Source organism: Tachyglossus aculeatus, chromosome 21 (genome assembly GCF_015852505.1).
Source record: "Tachyglossus aculeatus isolate mTacAcu1 chromosome 21, mTacAcu1.pri, whole genome shotgun sequence".
Taxonomy (NCBI): Eukaryota; Metazoa; Chordata; class Mammalia; order Monotremata; family Tachyglossidae; genus Tachyglossus; species Tachyglossus aculeatus.
This window is the reverse complement of record NC_052086.1, coordinates 24802623-24824271: the sequence shown is the minus strand read 5'-3', so window position 1 is coordinate 24824271 and position 21649 is coordinate 24802623. Positions and strand designations below refer to the sequence as shown.

Sequence of the window (21649 nt, the reverse complement as noted above, 5' to 3'; positions counted from 1 at the left end):
ATGCCTAAATTTTCCCCATTATTCCTTTCCTGGAGTGTCTCTTCTCCCCCTCATCTATACTGCACTCAGTAAGCGCTCAAATACAACTGAATACGAACATATAGATTTTAGATTAAGATTAATCCCCTTTACGGGACCTGGACTACATCCGAATCGATCTTCGCTTGTTTGCCTGGTGCTTAATACAGCGCCCTGCACACTATCAGCCTGAATCCCATAAACAACAGGAATATATCCCTGCATAGCAAGATCTCCTTCACATCATGTGATTTAGAATTTAAAAGAGCTTATTTCATTCATTCATTCAATCGTATTTGAGTGCTTTTTGTGTGCAGAGCATTGTGCTAAGCGCTTGGGAAGTACTAGTTGGCAACATATAGAGATGGTCCCTACCCAACAGTGGGCTCACAGTCTAGAAGGGGGAGACGGAGAACAAAACAAAACATATTAACAACATAAAATAAATAGAATAAATATGTACAAATAAAATAGAGTAATAAATACGTACAAACATATATACATATATACAGGTGCTGCGGGGAGGGGAAGGAGGTAAGGAGGGGGATGGGGAGGGGGAGAGGAAGGAGGGAGCTCAGTGTGGGAAGGCCTCCTGGAGGAGGTGAGCTCTCAGTAGGGCCTTGAAGGGAGGAAGAGAGCTAGCTTGGCGGATGTGCGGAGGAAGAGATGCTATGCTTTTATTTAAAAACATAGCAGTGGATGGTAGCAGAACAGAGCTATAGATTCTACCCAAAGGCAAGGAAAGGAAGGGTAGGAAAAGAACGAGAAAGACTGACAGGCACTGATAGATAGGAAGAAGCAAAAGAAGCTCTTATTGCCAAGGACCATTCATTCATTCAATCGTATTTATTGAGCACTTACTGTGTGCAGAGCACTGTACTAAGCACTTTGGAAGTACAAGTTGGCAACCTATAAACATATGAGCCCATTGTTGGGTAGGGACCGTCTCTACATGTTGCCAACTTGTACTTCCTAAGCACTTAGTACAGTGTTCTGCACACAGTAAGCGCTCAATAAATACGACTGAATGAATGAATGAATGAATAACATATAACACGGCAACATGACCAGCAAAACAAAGCTTGGAGAAACCTATACTTAGGTGGGCCTTAAAAGGTGACTGAGTTCTCTGAGCCCTAGATCTCAACCAAAAGGATATTAATCTTTTACGGCATGAGAAGGGAAAAGCTGGAGACCCTTCAAAACAAATTTTATTACAGAATATCAGGATCTTGATCCAGTTAATGCCACCATTCTCACTGAGTGCGAATCCACTGTTTGGGAAAAGATTATGAAGGCCGGGAGGAAGTAAAAATAATAATATTTTAAGGGTATTTTGTAAATAGGAAGAAGAAGAGAGAAGTGATTTTCAGTAAGGTTGCAATTACTAAAATGAGGTCATCCATGTAATTAGCAGCCCCAGAGGCATGTATGGTGCTGTGCACACAATAGATGCTCAATGACTACTGCTGATTAATTTGAAAGATGGTTCCTAAGTGCCTTTTAGTTTATTTATCCCACATTCTTTGATAGACAACAAATACGATCCAATACTTCCAAGTGGGCCCCATTAAAATAAAATAATACCTCCTCAGAGTTAGAGTCTGGGTGTTCCTGTAGAGCTAGCCTTGCCCATATGACCAATCTCTCCACAGTTTTCTCAACTTCAGAAGGAGGAAGAGACTTCAGTAAGTCGAGACATTCTTCACCCTATAAAAATATCACACTTGAAAATCAAATAAACGGCATCTGCCCTGGAAAATTTCCCCCTTCATATTTCAATGATTTATTTTACTTCGGTATTCCCATTTCAAGAGACCAACAGCTTGAATATCCAACAGGTGCATTTTAATTTAAAATTAGCTCCCCTTAAATTAGGACTTCCAGGGAAATATATAAAAAGAGTCAAAACAACTGTACTCGTACTGTATATGAGAAAATCAATCAATCAATCAATCGTATTTATTGAGCGCTTACTGCGTGCAGAGCACTGTACTAAGCGCTTGGGAAGTACAAGTTGGCAACATATAGAGACAGTCCCTACCCAACAGTGGGCTCACAGTCTAAAAGGGGGAGACAGAGAACAAAACCAAACATACTAACAAAATAAGTAGAAAAGAAACCCAAACTCTACAAAAACGCAGGGTATATCCCACAGTTGATAACGAACCAACCCCCCAAACCAAGAAAACATTAAAACATATATACCCGTTCTTTGTCAATCAGGTCGATAATCTTTAGACAGTACACTCCATCGTTAGGTAACATATATGTCTGTGCCACTTTTAAAGCATCTTCTAATGATGACGGAACATCTTGCTTGAGAATATACCTCACCACCCTCTGAAAGGAAGTAAGACAGCTATTACGGTGAAATTCCCTGGGTAGCTCTAAAAAGCAGCTGCCAAGATTAGGTTAAACCTGAAATTGTGTAAATCCAGGCTGTGATGAAGCTTACCCTGTGGTGTCTACTGTTCGTATGGCCTTTTCCTTGTTTGATTCCTTTCTCAACTTTATGAATGTATATAAAACTCTTGTGCGTGCATCCAGAAGTGTCTTTATGGTTCAGCAAACTGGGAGAACTGCTGCCTCAGTACTTTGTTCTGATAACACCATCCCCATCTCCTCCTTTCCTCAGCCTAGGCGTTGGGCCCATTAAAAGATCAACTCCCTCTCCCCAGCAACAACAAGAACTACCATGTGTTCTTGCCTCTGGAGGGAAAGGAGGGGAAGAATGAGGATCACAGGTGCAGTGGAGTGGGGAAGAAAAGAAAGAGATTTGGCCTATTCTAGATTTAAAAAAGGGCTATTTCCCTCTTCTTAAAGGCAACCTGCCTAAGTCAGTGCGACACTCTGGTCCCTCTTCACACAATGCGGCACCTTCAGTAGTTCACTATTATTTTTTCTTTTCCTCCTTTGCTGATACACGGTCAAAACCAAAACTGGCTGCTAAACGAATTATCTGAAGCACAAACACTTTCTTCAGAGTTTCTAGCATATTCGAAGAGACACAGACCAGAAAAGAGCTAGAGGGTAAAGGTGGGGGGGAAAGGCTAGTTTAATTTACTCACCATTATTTGTTTGTCTTTTAAAAGATTGATATCTCTTATTCCGTAGCCCCTCAAAAGCTTCTTCATCTCCATTAGCTTAAAACTTTCCTGTAATAATTTGACTCTTTAAAACAAAATAAAATATTATTCAGATTGGTTCGTAATTTTACCCGGTACAATTTGCCATACCAAAATCAACTGCACAGCCTTTAGACTAATGCAATTTTTTTTACTATGTAGTTATTACTGGAAAAGCCCCACAAAATGCAGAGCACGATGACATTTCCAAACAATATTTACAAAATATTCAGCAAGGTCACATCTTACTTAGGATGATCCATTTCCAAGTGTTGTTTCACTAGCTGCTCCACTGCTGCACTCCAGGGCACCACTGCTCCATACATAATCTGAAGCACTGCATCGAATATGAGCTACCAAGACAAAACAGACTCCATTGAAAACAGATTCTTACCCAGTAGATTGCCTGGCATTGTTTAAATGATCAGAAAGAGACCCCATCCAGGCTAAAAGACATCCCTTCTGGCTAACTTCTGTTTAGCCAAAATTCTGTCTTGTATAATAATAATAATAGTTGTGATATTTAAGCAATTACTACGCGCAGGCACTGCAAGCAAATCAGGCTGGACACGGTTCCTGTCCCATGGGGGGCTCACAGTCTCAATCCCTACTTTACAGATGAGGTAACAGGCACGGAGAAGTAAAGTGACTTGCCCAAGGTCACACATCAGACAAGTGGAGGAGCTGGGATTAGAACTCATGACCTTCTGATTCCCAGGCTCCTGTTCTATCCGCCACGCCACACTGCCTCTCATGAGTTTTGAACTTCTATTAAGGTTGTTATTAACTAGTGTCCTTTAACAGGGCTCAGTACTGGGGACACTAATGCTCAGAAAGTTTGTTCACACAGCTCGGTCCAGAAGAGTTTAAAAGAACTCCATTACTCTTTCTTTAAATTAACTCGCTTCATCTCGTCACGAAAGCCCTTTTCCATCCGAGGGACAATTCTATTCACCAGTAATATGTTTCCTTCTTCCCTCCCACTTTTAAATAGCTTTACTGATAATCTTCTTGAAAATGATTGCTTGATTAATGAGCCTCTGCTGTACCTTGCTACTTCACCACAGTTACTCTTGTGAGTAAATAAAAACTCACATTATGTGAGTTACTCTTCACCACAGAATTCTAAATTCACTAATCACAATCTCGTAACATTCCTAACCACCCCCCTGCTCCCACAAGCATTTTTGGGATCACTGTCAAAAACGGAATACTGGGTCACATGGACCATTAGTATCACTAAGAAGGCATAGCTTGAGGTGCTCTTCCCCTGATGACGTGAAAATTACTTATAAAGGTTACTTCTTCCTTAGTCTTTTTTATTCTCCAGTACACAGGCTCTGTAGAGTGTAAGCTCATTGTGGGCAGGGAATATGTCTGTTATATTGTATCCTCCAGTGCTTAGTAATAACAATAATAATTTTGGTATTTGTTAAGAGCTTACTATGTGCCAAGCACTGTTCTAAGCACTGGGGGAGATACAAGGTAATCAGGTTGTCCCACGTGGGGCTCACAGTCTTAATCCCCATTTTACAGATGAGGCAACTGAGGCTCAGAGAAGTTAAGTGACTTGCCCAAGGTCACACAGCAGACACGTGGTGGAGGCAGGATTCAAACCCATGACCTCTGACTCCAAAGCCCGCACTCTTTCCACTGAGCCACGCTGCTTCTCTACAGTGCTCTGCATACAATAAGTGCTCAATACAGTTGACTGAGGTATTAAGGCATAGAGAACCAATGGTCTGCCCTGCTTATCACTCCCATGGTGCATATTCTATTGTATGGTATATTGTATTCTCCCAAGTGCTTAGTACTGTGCACTGCACATAAAAAATGCTCAATCAATTGACCGACTGACGTTATTAAGGCATGGAGAACCACTGGCCTGCCCTGCTTATCACTCCAATGGTGTGTAATTCTAGTTTGCATTTACATATTAACAAACCTCTGCCCAGTACAAAAGGCCGGGCAATCACCAGTGGGATAATTGCTCTATTAACCTGCTCAGAATGTTCTCAAATGGACTCAAGAGACCGCGGCAGGGAACAGACACTTCTGTTCCTTGATTTACATTTAGCCACAGCCCAAGGGAGCCAAAATGGATATATATTAGATACCGGTGTTGGAAACCCGTACCCCATTAGTGCTAGATGGCTGCATTGTTATCGATTTGCTCAGTTTCCCAGAAACTTACATCTGTATCCGACAAGCACCCGATGACCGCCATGGCTTTTGCCTCCCATGCAGTTTCAAACAAGGATGCCGACTGGGAACTGCAGCATTTCAACAGCTCCTATAAAGGGATCATTTCAGTTAACAAAAGCTTTACTCCACATTAAAAATAACGCCTCCGACTGCACTTGAACAGATTGAAATGGAAGTTGTTGCCCAGAAAAAAAAAACCCTGCAGAAATCCTCAATCGATAAATTAAGGCAGCCAAACAATGACAGGCTTTCCCATGAAGAATGTTTTTACATCACTTTCATCAAAGCAGTATCGGGTCTCAACTCCTAAAATTACCTTTATATAGAGCAGGAGGACTTTCTCCTCCTGCAAGCTATGTTCCTTCATATACGGTCTTATAAACTTCGTTAAGGTAGACGGAATGAGTTCGGGTGCCAATACTTTATCGAACATACGGAACACTATTGTGGTGGCGTTCTCCTAGGTATCCAAAAAAGATCAAAGTAAACAAATGTGAGTCCAGAGGACAACACAGTACAACAATTCACAAAGATACTTGCACTTTTTACCTTCTCAAAATCACTAAGTGCCAATCTGCAGTTGTACTTCCTGACCAACTTGATCAGTTCTTGTAAACTGTTCACTAATTTCTTCAACTGACACACTTCTTCGCTGCTCTGATATTCTTTCTGAAACACAGATCATTCAGCATTAGATGCTACCAATCCAAATGTTAAGTTATCCCAACCCCAATGTAGTCAAAATAATATAGCCAACAATGGGTTGAAATGCGCACATGAAAACTGGGAAGTTGGGAAAGTGAGCAATTTTAGAATAATTCAAATTATAAAACAGCTAAAGACCCACTCCTGCCCAACGAAAAATCAATTAATTCAGCCACACTCAGTGCCATAGATTGAAGATCCAGAAACAATGAAGCTGAACGAAACAGAATTTTGACAACATTTGTAAATACAACCCCTGACATGAAAGTTGCCTTTATTTAGGCTACTTACACCTGCCATTTATTTTAACAGATTAGACTCTCTAGAATGTCGTAAACTAGGAAAGAGCTGGTGAAATTTATTAAACTGAATGAAAATGAAAACTTGAAGACTTTTCAAATTTCTTTCAAATGAATTCAGGCCATCTATCCTGACTATAACAGATAAAATTTGGAAGAAAGGAAAATGAGTGTCCTAAAAGGTGATACAAGTGACATTCTGTGGGTGCCAATTTGTGACATCTAGAGCTACAGAAAAGGCAACTACTTGACTACCTGATCTATGAGCCAAGGGTTAATGAACAACAAGACTTTAATGGAAGAATAATACGGTGGAAAATTTCCATTTTTACACTTCAATTTATTGTATGACTAACGCCCAGGCATTCACTGTATAAACTAATAACTAGTCACCTTTGTTTAAAAAACAGCTTGTGAATATTATTTGGGGACTGTTGCCTTGTAAAGTGCAATGTTAGGGAGCTTTAAACCACATTCTTTACGTGTTTAGTAGAACAGGAAGAAGACTGTGAGCCCGTTGTTGGGTAGGGACCGTCTCTATACGTTGCCGACTTGTACTTCCCAAGCGCTTACTACAGTGCTCTGCACACAGTAAGCGCTCAATAAATATGATTGACAATGAATGAATGAGAAATCTCCTGTTAGACATACAATCAAAATTAAACTGATGCTAGAACCATTCTGAATCAGGACAAGCAACTGGGAAAGAGACAAAGAAGAATCAAGATCGTTGCGGAACGCTTGTCACCGGCTGACTTGCACCGCTTAATCAAATGATTCAGTTTGAAGCAACTATAAATAAATCAATTTTAAATCGAAGTTCTTCTTTCCCTTGACTATGAGAAATCACCATTTTCCAAGGTGGTGCAGGCAACTTGCTTCTTAAGATTCAGTAAGGAACAATATATTATTAACAGCTCTTTTATCAGAAATTCAATTCTTTTATTTCATAAAATAAGACAGTGTTTCCCCTGACTGGCACCTGCCTGGAAATAAAATTGACAATTCTCGGCATCGCCACTCTAGAGATTGTTGAGGTCTGTTAAGTACTCAGTACAGTGCTCTGCACATAGTAAGCACTCCATAAGTACCATGGATTCTTCCAACACGTTTTTAAGCTAATCCTTTGGAAACTGACTTTTTCAAAACACAGGGACACCAGAATTCTCTTTGTTAAAGCAGAGCTTTGCTGATTCTTTTACGGAAGGTTTACCTAGGTTTATCACCTCCCATTTTATGCCACCCATAGTAAAGTATGATGGTTCCCTGTCCTCTCAACTAAATGAACAGAAGGGAAAGGGATATAGAGAGAAAAAAAAAATGAAGGGCCCAGAAGAGACAACTAAAATCAATCAATCGTATTTATTGAGCACTTACTGTGTGCACAGCACTGTACTAAGTGCTTGGGAAGTACAAGTTGGCAACATATAGAGACAGTCCCTACCCAACAGTGGGCTCACAGTCTAAAAGGGGGAGACAACACCTGAAGAACCAAAAATTTCACAGTAAACTCTCCAATTACATTATCGACATCCATGTTCACCAAAACAGCCAGAAACACACAGAGAGAAACAGAACAGACACATTTAAATTTGCTCTTGAAGCTCCCATGAGGTCAACAATACACACTAGGGAAGCAATACACCCTAGGGAAGCAGCGTGGTTTAGTGGAAAGAGAATGGGCTTGGGAGTCGGAGGTCGTGAGTTCTAATCCTGACTCCGCCACTTATCAGCTGTGTGATTTTGGGCAAGTCACTTCACTTCTCTGTGCCTCAGTTACCTCATTTGTAAAATGGGGATTATGACTGTGATCACCAGTCACCTGATTACCTTCTATCTACCTCAGTGCTTAGAACAGTGCTTGGCACACAGTAAGCGCTTAACAAATGCCACCATTATCATTATTATTATTATTATTATCATCCTTCAGAGGTGCAAAAAATACGAACCACCTGCCTCTACCCTGATTTATATCATCACTGCTTGGGTGCCATAGTAACTCATTCATTCTCTCAGTCGTATTTATTGAGCACATTACTGTGTGCACAGCACTGTACTAAGCCCTTGGGAAAACACAATACAACAATAAACACATTCCCTGCCCACAGTGAGCTTACAGCATCCCTAAGCAACTCAGGGGTTTACTCAAGTAGGCAGTCTGGGGGTTAGCTGTGTCATTGCTGAATTTAACAACATGGTATCATCCCTCAACAAATAACATACCAAGGGGATCCAATGCCAGGAAGATGCCAACCCCAAGTCATCCGGATTTTTAGCTGTAAAAAACACTTCTGCCATTTGAAGTCCATTTTCTGGCCAGTTCGCCTATTGTATAAAAGTTAAATACAGATATTAAGAACAATAGCAATTGTACAAAAATGGGAATTTTTTCCATGAATCACTAACTTGATTGTTACCTTATCGGTTAATTCAAGATTTCTAGCTCCTTGTTCCAACCATTTTGCAAGAATTCTCTGAAACAGAAAATTGCCGAAACTGTAAAAGTTTGCAGTGACAAGAACATAGAAATCTTTAAAATGGTATTGGAGGAGAGCAAATTGTCATTTAAGTTTAGTTACAATTCAAGAAGGGGCCCATTCACCTAAGATAGGAAAAAAAAAATATGCTGTTAATCCAGGGATATTTTAAAAAGTTTACCTGTCCTTTCGGGACAACTCTTCTTACAAATGGAACCACGGTGTTTTTAAACCAGAGACAAAGGGCTTGCACAGGGATAGTTGCAGCAATTGAGTTAAGCAACTTCTCTAGCATTGTCTCATCGAATCTGCTTTCGAAGTCAGCCTTTGAAAAAAAAAACAAAACCTTTAAGCACATAAATCGGCAGAGCTGAATCTCCCCTCTAGCCTGTAAGCTCATTATAGGCAAGGATGTATCTGCTAATTCTGTTGTACCATACTCTCCCAAGCTCAGTACAGTGCTCTGCACATAGTAAGAGCTCAATGTATACCATTAATTGACTGATTCTATATCACTGAATCAACACAGAGGCACCAAATGAAAGAATGGAATAAATGTTGCTGGAAACCCCCCCACAGTATTTTCCCTTTCACCTCTCCCGGTATTCCTGACACCCTCACAAGTCGGATGGGCAGAGAAAATGCCACCCAAGATAGCAATGTATTCCCAGAGCTCCCACTTTGCCAGGGACTCAAAAGAACATTAAAATAGCACTGTGAGACAACATTGCTTCAGATTCATTCATTCAATCGTATTTTTTGAGCGCTTACTGTGTGCAGAGCACTGTACTAAGCACTTGGGAAGTACAAGTCGGCAACATAGAGAGACGGTCCCTCCCCTTCAGATTTTCTCCAGATGCCTGCAACACCGGGGAAGCCCTGGAATCCAGCAGATAACTTCCAGGGACTTCATAATTAAGCCAGATTTTATTATTAATAACCATCATAATAATAATTGCATTTGTTCAGCGCTTACTACGCGCCAAGCACTGAGGTGGATACAAGGCAACTAGGTTGTCCCCCGTGGGGCTGACAGTCTTCACCCCCATCTTACAGACGAAGTAACTGAGGCACAGGGAAGTTAAGTGACTTGCCCAAAGTCACACAGCTGATAAGTGGCGGAGCCGGGATTAGAACCCACAACCTCTGACTCCAAGCCCATGCTTGCCACTAAGCCATGCTCATGCTATCAACAGGGGTGGCAAAGGGCTTGGAAGGAACAATATATACCTGTATATATGTATATATGTACATATTTATTACTCTATTTTACTTGTACATATCTATTCTATTTATTTTATTTTGTTAGTATGTTTGGTTTTGTTCTCTGTCTCCCCCTTTTAGACTGTGAGCCCACTGTTGGGTAGGGACTGTCTCTAGATGTTGCCAACTTGGACTTCCCAAGTGCTTAGTACAGTGCTCTGCACACAGTAAGCACTCAATAAATACGATTGATTGATTGATTGAACACTGAATGAAAGTAACACACTTCCAAGATCATATAGTACTGTCCTCGAGAATTCTAAGGATGCCCTGGCCCAGAAGTAAGTGTAAGCAGTATGGCGTAGTGGGTAGAGCACGGGCTGGGACACGGTCATGGGTTCTAATCCCGGCCCCGCCACATGTCTGCTGTGTGACATTGGGCAAGTGACTTCGCTTCTCTGTGCCTGTTACCTCATCTGTAAAATGGGGATTGCGGCTGTGAGCTCCACGTGGGACAGGGACTGTGTCCAATGCCATTTGCTGTATATATGTATATATGTTTGTACATATTTATTACTCTATTTATTTATTTATTTTATTTGAACATATCTATTCTATTTATTTTATTTTGTTAGTATGTTTGGTTTTGTTCTCTGTCTTCCCCTTTTAGACTGTGAGCCCACTGTTGGGTAGGGACTGTATATGTTGCCAACTTGGACTTCCCAAGCGCTTAGTACAGTGCTCTGCACACAGTAAGTGCTCAATAAATACGATTGATTTGCTGGTATCTATCCCAGCACCTAGTACAGTGCTTGGCACAAAGTAAGCACTTAAAATCATTATTATGATTATTACTATTACTATTATTAAGCTGGAAGAAGTAACCGATACAAGAACTCTGAGGATCCACGTAGCTCGTCCCAATTCCTCTGCCAATGATGGAGGCAGGAAGGGCAGAGCGGAATGTTCAAGACGGAACTCATCACGTTCCCACCCAAATCCTACCTTCTCCCTGACTTACTCATCACTGTAGACAGCACCACCATCATCCCTGTCTCAAGCCTGTAACCTTGGTGCTACTAGGGGAAGCAGCGTGGCCCACTGGAAAGAGCCCAGGCTTTGGAGTCGGAGGTCATGGGTTCAAATCCCGGCTCTGCCAACTGTCAACTGTGAGACTTTGGGCCAGTCACTTAACTTCTCTGTGCCTCAGTGACCTCATCTGTAAAATGGGGACTGTGAGCCCCCTTTGGGACAACCTGACCATCTTGTCACCTCGCCAGCACTTAGAACAGTGCTTTGCACATAGTAAGCGCTTCACAAATGCCATCATTATTATTATTATCTCTCTCATTCAACCCACATATTCAACCTGTCACCAAATCCTGTCACTTCAACCTTCCCAACATCGCTAAAAATCCACCTTCTCTTCTCCATCCAAACTGCTACCATGTTAATCCAAGTGCTACCTCGTCCCACCTTGATTACTGCATCAGCCTCCTTGTTGACCTTCATTCATTCATTCAATCGTATTTATTGAGCACTTACTGTGTGCAGAGCACTGTTCTAAGCCCCCTTTTTTCCTCTCCTCCTCCCCATCCCCCCACCCTACCTCCTTCCCCTCCCCACAGCACCTATATATATATATATATATATATATGTATATATGTTTGCACAGATTTGTTACTCTATTTATTTTACTTGTACATATTTACTATTCTATTTATTTTGTTAATGATGTGCTTCTAGGTTTATTTCTATTTATTCTGATGGCATGACACCTGTCCACATGTTTTGTTTTGTTGTCTGTCTCCCCCTTCTAGACTGTGAGCCCGTTGTTGGGTAGGGACCGTCTCTATATGTTGCCAACTTGTATTTCCCAAGCTCTTAGTACAGTGCTCTGCACACAGTAAGCACTCAATAAATACGACTGAATGAATGAATGATGAAAGTACAATTAGGCAACAGATAGAGACAATCCCTACCCAACTATGGGCTCACAGTCTAGAAGGGGGAGACAGATAAGCAGCGTGGCTCAGTGGAAAGATCCCGGGCTTTGGAGTCAGAGGTCATGGGTTCAAATCCCGGCTCTGCCACTTGTCAGCTGTGTGACTTTGGGCAAGTCACTTCACTTCTCTACGCCTCAGTTCCCTCATCTGTAAAATGGGGATGAAGACTGTGAGCCCCACGAGGGACAACCTGATCACCTTGTAACCTCCCCAGTGCTTAGAACAGTGCTTTGCACATAGTAAGCGCTTAACAAATGCCATCATTATTATTATTATTATTATTATTATTATAAGCAGCGTGGCTCAGTGGAAAGAGCCCGGGCTTTGGAGTTAGAGGTCATGGGTTCGAACCCCGGCTCCGCCACGTGTCTGCTGTGTGACCTCGGGCAAGTCACGTCACTTCTCTGAGCCTCAGTTACCTCATCTGGAGAATGGGGATTAAGACTGTGAGCCCCACGTGGGACAACCAGATCACCTTGTATTCCCCCCTCAATGCTTAGAACAGTGCTCTGCACATAGTAAGCGCTTAACAAATACCATTGTTATTATTATTGTAACAAATCAAGTAGATAAGCATCAATAGCCTCTCCGCCTCCTGTCTCTTCCCACTCCAGTCCCTAGTTCACTCTGCTGCCTGGATCACTTTTCTACAAAACTGTTCAGTCCATATTTCCCTGCTCAAGAACCTCTGGTGGTTGCCCATCCACCTCCACATCAAACAGAAACGCCTTGCCACAGACTTTAAAGCACTCAGTCACCTCGCCCTCTCCTACCTTACCTCCTTCACCATCATCAATCGTATTTATTGAGCGCTTACTGTGTGCAGAGCACTGTACTAAGCGCTTGGGAAGTACAAGTTGGCAACATATAGAGACGGTCCCTACCCAACAGTGGGCTCACAGTCTAAACTTCCTTGATTTCATTCATTCATTCATTCAATCATATTTATTGAATGCTTACCGTGTGCAGAGCACTGGACTACAACCCAGCCCACACACTTCACTCCTCTAACGTCAACCTACTCACTCTACCTCAATCTCGTCTATCCGGCCGCTGACCCCTCGCCCACGTCCCGCCTTTGGCCTGGAATGCCCTTCCACTTCAAGTCTGACAGACAATCACTCTCCTCAATTTCAAAGCCTTATTGAAGACACATCTCTTCCAGAACACCTTCTCCAGCTAACTACTCAGTTCCTCTTCTCCCACTCCTTTCTGCAGCACCCTTGCACTTGGATTTTTACACTTCATTCACACACCCCCACACACAGCCCACTGTTGGGTAGGGACTGTCTCTATATGTTACCAACTTGTACTTCCCAAGCGCTTAGTAAGGTGCTCTGCACACAGTAAGCACTCAATAAATACGATTGATTGATTGATTTACGTACATATCAGTAACATATTAATGTCTAGCCACTTCACTTCTCTATGCCTCGGTTACTTCATCTGTAAAAATGGGGATTAAGACTGTGAGCCCCACGTGGGACAACCCTTGTATCCCCCCAGCACTTAGAACAGTGCTTTACACATAGTAAGCACTTAACAAATACCATTATTATTATTAGACTGTGAGCCCACTGTTGGGTAGGGACTGTCTCTATATGTTGTCAACTTGTACTTCCCAAGCGCTTAGTACAGTGCTCTGCACACAGTAAGCCCTCAATAAACACGATTGATGATGATGATGATGATGATTATTATTATCTCCCACTCTAGATTGCAAGTTCATTCATTCAATCATATTTATTGGCACTTACTGTGTGCAGAGCACTGTACTAAGCACTTGGGAGGGTACAATATAATAAACAGACACATTTCTTGCCCACAATAAACAAAGTCTAGAGGAGGAGACAGGTATTAATATAAAGCAATAAATTACATGCTGTGGGGCTGGGATGTGGGGGATGAACACAGACAGCAAGTCAAAAGGAATGGAGGGCTCAGTCAAGGAAGGCCTCTTGGAGGACATTTGCCTTCAATAAGGCTTTGAAGGCCAGGGAAAATAATTGTCTGATTTGAGAAGGCAGGAGGTGGGCGAGGGGCCAGTGGCGAGATAGACGAGATCGAGGTACAGTGAGAAGACTGGCGTTAGAGGAGCGGATTGTGTGGGCTGGGTTGTAGTAGGAGAGTAGCGAGGTGAGAAAGGAGGAGGCAAGGTGACTGAGTGCTTTAAAGCCAATGATGAGGAGCTTTCGTTTGATGCGGACGTGGATAAGCAACGGCTGGAGTTTCTTGAAGAGTGGGGAAACGTGTCCTAAACTTTTTGTAGAGAAACGATCAATCAATCAATCGTATTTATTGAGCGCTTACTGTGTGCAGAGCACTGTACTAAGCACTTGGGACGTCCAAGTTGGCGACATATAGAGACAGTCCCTACCCAACAGTGGGCTCTCAGTCTAGAAGGGGGAGACAGAGAACAAAACCAAACATATTAACAAAATAAAATAAATAGAATAGACTATCTGGGCAGCAGAGTGAAATATGGACTGGAGTGGGGAGAGACAGGAGGCTGGGAGGTCAGCAAGGAGGCTGATACCAATCAATCTGCGCATCAGGCAGAAACTCCTCACCCTGGGCTTCAAGGCTGTCCATCCCCTCGCCCCCTCCTACCTCACCTCCCTTCTCTCCTTCTCCAGCCCAGCCCGCACCCTCTGCTCCTCTGCCGCCGCTAATGTCCTCACCGTTAGGCCTCGTTCTCGCCTGTCCCGCCATCGACCCCTGGCCCACGTCATCCCCCGGGCCTGGAATGCCCTCCCTCTGCCCATCCGCCAAGCTAGCTCTCTTCCTCCCTTCAAGGCCCTACTGAGAGCTCACCTCCTCCAGGAGGCCTTCCCAGACTAAGCCCCTTCCTTCCTCTCCCCCTCGACCCCTTCTCCATCCCCCTCATCTTACCTCCTTCCCTTCCCCACAGCACCTGTATATATGTTTGTACATATTTATTACTCTATTTATTTATTTTACTTGTACATATCTATTCTATTTATTTTATTTTGTTAGTATGTTTGGTTTTGTTCTCTGTCTCCCCCTTCTAGACTGTGAGCCCACTGTTGGGTAGGGACTGGCTCTATAGGTTGCCAACTTGTACTTCCCAAGCACTTAGTACAGTGCTTGGCATACAGTAAGCGCTCAATAAATACGATTGATTGATTGATTGATACAGTAATCTGTATGCTGTCGAGTCGTGTCTGACGCCAAGGACACATCTCTCTCAGGACGCCTCACCTCCGTCTGCGATCGTTCTGGAAGTGTATCTACCAACTCTTATATTGAACTTTCCCAAACCCTTAGTACAGTGCTCTGCACACAGTAAGCACTCAAATACAATTGATTGACTGATTGACTGGGGATTCTCTAGATAGCACTGCTTCCAGTTTCCTTCAGGATGCCCAACACTGGAGAAACCTAGGACACCAAGAGATGCCCCTAGGGTCTTGCACAAAATATTTGGGTAGCCCTATCATTCTCTGTATCACCGCTGCTGGCTACGAAGGTAGTTTTGAGCAGGAAGAGAGCTCTGATTGGTGGTGGAGTTCTTCGGGGGTCCCTTTACTTTTATATCATAGTTTGATTTGTACTTGTATTTGTACTTGTATTGTATTTGTACTTCCCAAGCGCTTAGTACAGTGCTCTGCACACAGTAAGCGCTCAATAAATACGATTGATTGATTGATTGATTTCACTGCTGAGGGAGAAGGGCTTTTGACTCCGATTTTCTTGTACGGTGTTGAAATCATTTTTATTCATTCGTTCAATCGTATTTACTGAGTGCTTACTGTGTGCACAGCACTGTACTAAGTGCTTGGAAAGTACAATTAGGCAACGCATAAACAGTCATTCATTCAATCATATTTACTGAGCGCTTACTGCGTGCAGAGCACTGGACTAAGCGCTTGGGAAGTCCAAGTTGGCAACATATAGAGACGGTCCCAACCCAACAATGGGCTCGGAGTCTAGAAGGGGGAGGCAGACAACAAAACAGATAGGCAAGTGTCAATACCGTCAAAATCAAAATTTATGGCTTCATTAAGCACAGTTTCGTTAGAATAACTATGCTTCCATGCTTACAGATGTCTATCAGTGGAATTGGAGCATTTACTGTGTGCAGAGCTCTTTACTGAGTGGTTGGAAAACTACTTGCTGGTAGAAGTGATCCCTAGCCTCAAGGAGTTTACGGTCTACAGGAGGAGTTTACAGTCTTGTTACTTAAAAGTAAAATTACTTAAAAATCATGAGGTTAAAAGGAAAAATAATAATAATAATAATAATGGTATTTGTTAAGCACTTACTATGTGCCAAGCACTGTTCTAAGGGCTGGGGTAGGCACAGGGTTACCAGGTTGTCCCACATGGGGCTCACAGTCTCAATCTCTATTTTACAGATGAGGTAACTCAGGCACAGAGAAGTTAAGTGACTTGCCCAGGGTCACACAGCAGACAAGTGGCAGAGTCAGGATTAGAACCCGTGTCCTCTGACTCCCAAGCCCGGGATCTTTCCACTAAGCCACGCTGATTCTCTAAGCATGTAGGAAACAGTTAGCAACGGTATAATAAAGTTCAAGCTTTCCTGATTAAAACTCAGCGATACTAGCTGTATATCCACAATTCTGCACTTCTAAGGAATAAATCCAAATGACTTCTTATGATACGTCATACCATTCATTAGCTAAGTAGCAAGCTATTCCCAAGATAATATCCATATACGATGGCAGAAAAAATATATACTCTGAAAACTCTTAACGGAGGTCACTGGGCTGAATTATAACTTGGAAAGAAAATGAAGTTCAAATACATTACTTGATTTCTTGGTCACAACTGCTGCTTAATCCCTAGTCTTACTCCATAGTCTACTTCATAAACTTTAAATTAAGTATTCGTGGAACACTTACCCGATGCCTAAGCCAAAGGTATTGTGCCCGAGCAAGATTTCCTTCTTGTAGCTGGAAGAAAATGTCCTTAAGAATATCTTCATTCTTCAGAAATTCAATCCAAGAGATTCCACTGAAATCAAGATTTTTTTTTTATTCTCAGTAAAAACAATGCATTTAATGAGAGAGTGTGAGGAAAGGTGACAGGATCACACAAACCAGGAAAACAAAGGAAAACCAGCCAAGGTGGAAAAATTAGGAGTGATAATAGTAATAATAGTCATTGAGGGCTATGACATTCATTCAGGTAATAAAGCAAATCGGCTTTATTGTGGGCATACCACGGGATAGCCGAAACTTAGGTAAGAGCATGTCCCCTGAAATACTGGAATAATATTTCAATCTTTTCTTCTTTTTTTCCCCCCAAGATGGGGATTACCTCCTGCCGAGTTCCCAAACTGAAGTTGCTATATATCCCTTATATATGTGTTCATTTCACTATCTTTCATTGATTTCCTAGAAAGTCTCTTGGGAGAAGCCTTTCCAACCCTCTTAAATCTGACAGTGACAGCAAGCACTGAATTTTATAGAAGAATGGAGGCCAATGCACCTATTCAATCAATCCATATCATTTATTGAGCACTTATTCCGTGCAGAGCCCTCTGCTATACCCTGGAGAGAGTACAACAGAGTCCGTAGACAACGATCCCTAGCCTAAAGAGCCTCAAACATCTTTAACCATTGAACAATAGTTATTCTAACAAAACTTTGCTTAATGAAGCCATAAAAATTATTTAAACACTGTACGTGAAAACTGGGGTCAAAACCCCTTCTCCCTCAGCAGCGAAATCAAACTATGATTAAAAAAAGAAAAGGGACTCTGAAGGACTCAATCAAGTTTGGGCAAAATATATTAAAATAAATTATCTACCAGAGGAGACGGTCATTAAAATAAATTACACAGAAGTATAGAAAGATAATTTCATAAATGCTAACAGGGTGGGTGTGAATACCCAATTGATTAGTCAGAGGTCATGGGTTCGAATCCCGGCTCTGCCACATGTCTGCTGTGTGACCTTGGGCAAGTCACTTAACTTCTCTGAGCCTCAGTTACCTCATCTGTAAAATGGGGATGAAGACTGTGAGCCCCACATGGGACAACCTGATCCCCTTGTATCCCCCCAGCGCTTAGAACAGTGCCTTGCACATAGTAAGTGCTTAACAAATGCCATTATTATTATTACTATTATTATTAGGTGATTAAAGATATGCTGGGGTAGCAGGAGGGGTGGGAATATGTTGGAGACATGAAAGATTAATCAGGGAAGGCCGCCTGGAGGAGATGGATTTCAGAATGGCCTTAAAGATGGGGTGAGCAGTGGTCTTCCTCTATGTGGGCAAGGATCCTGTCTCCCTACTCTTTAGTACTGTACTCTTCCCAAGCGCTTAGTATAATGCCTTGCACACAGTAAATAGATAGATCTCTTTTTCCCTTCAAAGCCCTACTGAGAGCTCACCTCCTCCAGGAAGCCTTCCTAGCCTGAGCCTTCTTTTTCCTCTCCTCCTCCCCTCCCCATTGCCCCCACGCCCCCTCCCTCCGCCCTGCCCAGAGCACTAGTATATATTTGTACATATTTATTACTTATTTATTTATTATTTATTTGTATATATTTTTACATATATATTCTACTTGTACATATTTACTACTCTATTGATTTTATTAATGATGTACATATAGCTACCATTCTATTTATTCTGACGGTTTGGACACCCGTCTGCTTGTTTTGTTTTGTTCTCCGTCTCCCCTTCTAGACTGTGAGCCCCTTTCAGGGTAGGGACCGTCTCTAAATGTTGCCGACCTGTACTTCCCAAGCGCTTAGTACAGTGCTCTGCACACAGTAAGCGCTCCATAAATACGATTGAATGAATGAATTGATTGGTTCCAGGGGAAAGGGAAGGCATGAGCAGGAGACAAGAATGAGGTGCAGTAACTAATTTGTACTTCCCAAGCTCTTAGTATAGTGCTCTGCACATAGTAAGCGCTCAATAAATACGATTGATGATGATGATGATGACTAGGTTGGCATGAGGGGAGTGAGCACGTGAGCTAGAGTATAGTGGGAGAGGAAGGAAGATAAAACAGGGAGATTGTCGATTGAGAGCCTTAAAACCAATGATGAAGAGTTTCGGCTTGAAGTGGCTATGGATGGGCAACCAATGGAGTTGTCTGAGAAATGGGGAGAAATGTGTAGAAAGATGTTTTAGAAAAATAATACGGGCAACAGAGTGAAGTATGGATTGGAAAGGGGAGAGACTGGAGGCAAGAAGGTCCGCGTCCATGTTCTCAAAACTGAAATCTGGTAACCACTCTTTGGGGCAAAAAAGAGGTCTGAATATTGGCAGGATTCAGGTTTCTCTGAGCTGTACTGGATAATTGTTAATTTATAATAATAATAATAACGGTGGCATTTAAGCGCTTACTATGTGCCAAGCACTGTTCTAAGTGCTGAAAGGATACAAGGTAATCAGGTTGTCCCACGAGGGGCTCACAGTCTTCATCCCCATTTTAAAGATGGGAGAACTGAGGCACAGAGAAGTCAAGTGACTTGGCCAAAGTCACACAGCTGACAAGTGGAGGAGCTGGGATTAGAACCGGTGACTTCTGACTCCCTAGCTCTCTTTCCACTGAGCCACGCTGCTTCTCATCTTCAGTTTAGAGACTAGGAATTAAAAAAAAAGGAGGGCATACTTGAGTCTCATTTTCTCAGCTCCACCACAAGTCTGCTGTGTGACCTTGGGCAAGTCACTTAACTTCTCTGAGCCTCAGTTACCTCATCTGTAAAAACGGGGATTAAGACTGTGAGCCCCACGTGGGACAACTTGAGCACACTGTATCCCCCCCAGCGCTTAGAACAGTGCTCTGCACATAGTAAGCGCTTAATAAATGCCATCATTATTATTATTATTATTTTCTGACCCTGCAATGGGACCAGAGGACCCCCAAGTTTGATTTTTTTTTTTAATTCTGAAAATACTATAATGCAGGGAGGATTGTGTTCTCCAAGGACTCCCCATTATAGCTTGTGAGATATTACCAATGAAATTACAATTTTCCTTTGTACACATGCATAAGTTTAGAACCCACATAATCATAAAAGCAATTATAATCATAAGGGCAAGAGTATACTTTCCAAAGCAGTTACATAAATATTCTAGGTAGCTATTGTATTCCATTCTACGCAGCTATTAAGTGTAATCAATTCAGTGACTACGTGCTAAGCCCTGGGATAAATACAAAATGATCAGAGCAGATACTATCCCGGTCCTACACGAGAGCGCCCAATCTAAGAGGAAGGGAGAGCAAATCTCATCCCTTTTTTTACAGAAGAGGAAACAGAAGCAAAGAGAGGGTATGTAGGAGATTAGAGTTTAGAACCCAGGTCTCCTCACAATCAGTCCCATGCTCTTTCCCCACTGAGTCACAGGACCTGCCTCCCAGGGGAACTCTACAATTAAAATGAGTTAGCCATTAGTCATGCATATTAAGGATAGGGCAGATCTGTAAGTAGGCTAGGAAGATTCTGAAGGGATAATGGTTGAGGCAGATTAGAAGGAAACCAAATAAAATTCAAGAAAATAACGTAAGCAAATTGAGTCCCAGACGCGAATGATCTTTTTTCTTCTTTAAACTGATTTTTAATTTCACATTTTAAAAGTCCTTTATGAGGTCATCAGCTAACATTAGATTTATCACTAACTTAAATCAAGATTAAAAAGGGGTGGGAGAGGAAAGGATGCAAACCTGAACTTTTCGGGTCCAAATGCTCCATTAAAAGTGGTTAACTTTGCTTGAGCTCTTAGTACCTAATGGAAACAAGGATTTGAATCGAGGTTTCATTGGAAAAAAAAATCAGTTTTTTAAATTAAAGGTAGCTGCCATTTTATATATGAACACTTCTGAAATTTCTCATCAGGTAAACTTCCCACCCAAATGATCATTATACCCCTCAAACTCCACATTACTTAATCAACTACTGCCAATGGAGAACAGTAAAACAGCAGACACTCCACTCTATTCCATTCACACTGTTCCTCAAAAACCCTTGCAGCAAAGGCAAGTAGTTTCAAATTCAGACCCATTTTCCTAGAGCATTTGCAGCTTTATCCATCAAAGTCTTACACTTCATTTCATGTTCGGCCCCAATATCCCGTCATCTCAGCCTCCAGTTCTGGAGGTGGCAGGGGCCACTGATGTCAGCCCAGATGTCAAGCACAGTAAATTGGAGCTGAACGATTGGCCATTGGCCCAAGACCTGCAAGCTGATCTCCCATTCTCCTGTCTCTCCCGACTTCAGCCTATACTTCACGCTGCTGCCCGGATCATCCTTGTGCAGAAACACTCAGGGCTTGTTACTCCCCTCCTCAAAAATCTCCAGGGGCTGCCAGTCAAACTACGCATCAAGCAAAAACTCCTCACTCTCGGCTTCAAGGCTGTCCATCCCCTCGCCCCCTCCTACCTCACCTCCCTTCTCTCCTTCTCCAGCCCAGCCCGCACCCTCCGCTCCTCTGCCGCTAACCTCCTCACTGTACCTCATTCTCACCTGTCCCACCGTCGACCCCCGGCCCACGTCCTCCCCTGGGCCTGCAATGCCCTCCCTCCACATATCAGCCAAGCTAGCTCTCTTCCTCCCTTCAAAGGCCTACTGAGAGCTCACCTCCTCCAGAATGCCTTCCCAGACTGAGC

General features: G+C 42.5%; 1 protein-coding gene across 1 annotated transcript in view; it reads right to left on the bottom strand.

Annotated features, from left to right (window-relative positions):
* The window catches only part of KNTC1 (kinetochore associated 1), a 113116-nt gene that overhangs the window by 57913 nt on the left and 33554 nt on the right, over positions 1–21649 (bottom strand). The window contains exons 20-31 of the mRNA XM_038762895.1: positions 20708–20769; positions 16927–17038; positions 9014–9157; positions 8773–8829; positions 8579–8680; positions 5901–6020; positions 5668–5811; positions 5341–5439; positions 3396–3499; positions 3090–3192; positions 2227–2361; positions 1606–1728 (exon numbers count right to left, since the gene is read on the bottom strand). Coding sequence (XP_038618823.1) covers positions 1606–1728; positions 2227–2361; positions 3090–3192; positions 3396–3499; positions 5341–5439; positions 5668–5811; positions 5901–6020; positions 8579–8680; positions 8773–8829; positions 9014–9157; positions 16927–17038; positions 20708–20769 — 1305 coding nt within the window. The remainder of the gene's footprint in view (positions 1–1605; positions 1729–2226; positions 2362–3089; positions 3193–3395; positions 3500–5340; positions 5440–5667; positions 5812–5900; positions 6021–8578; positions 8681–8772; positions 8830–9013; positions 9158–16926; positions 17039–20707; positions 20770–21649) is intronic.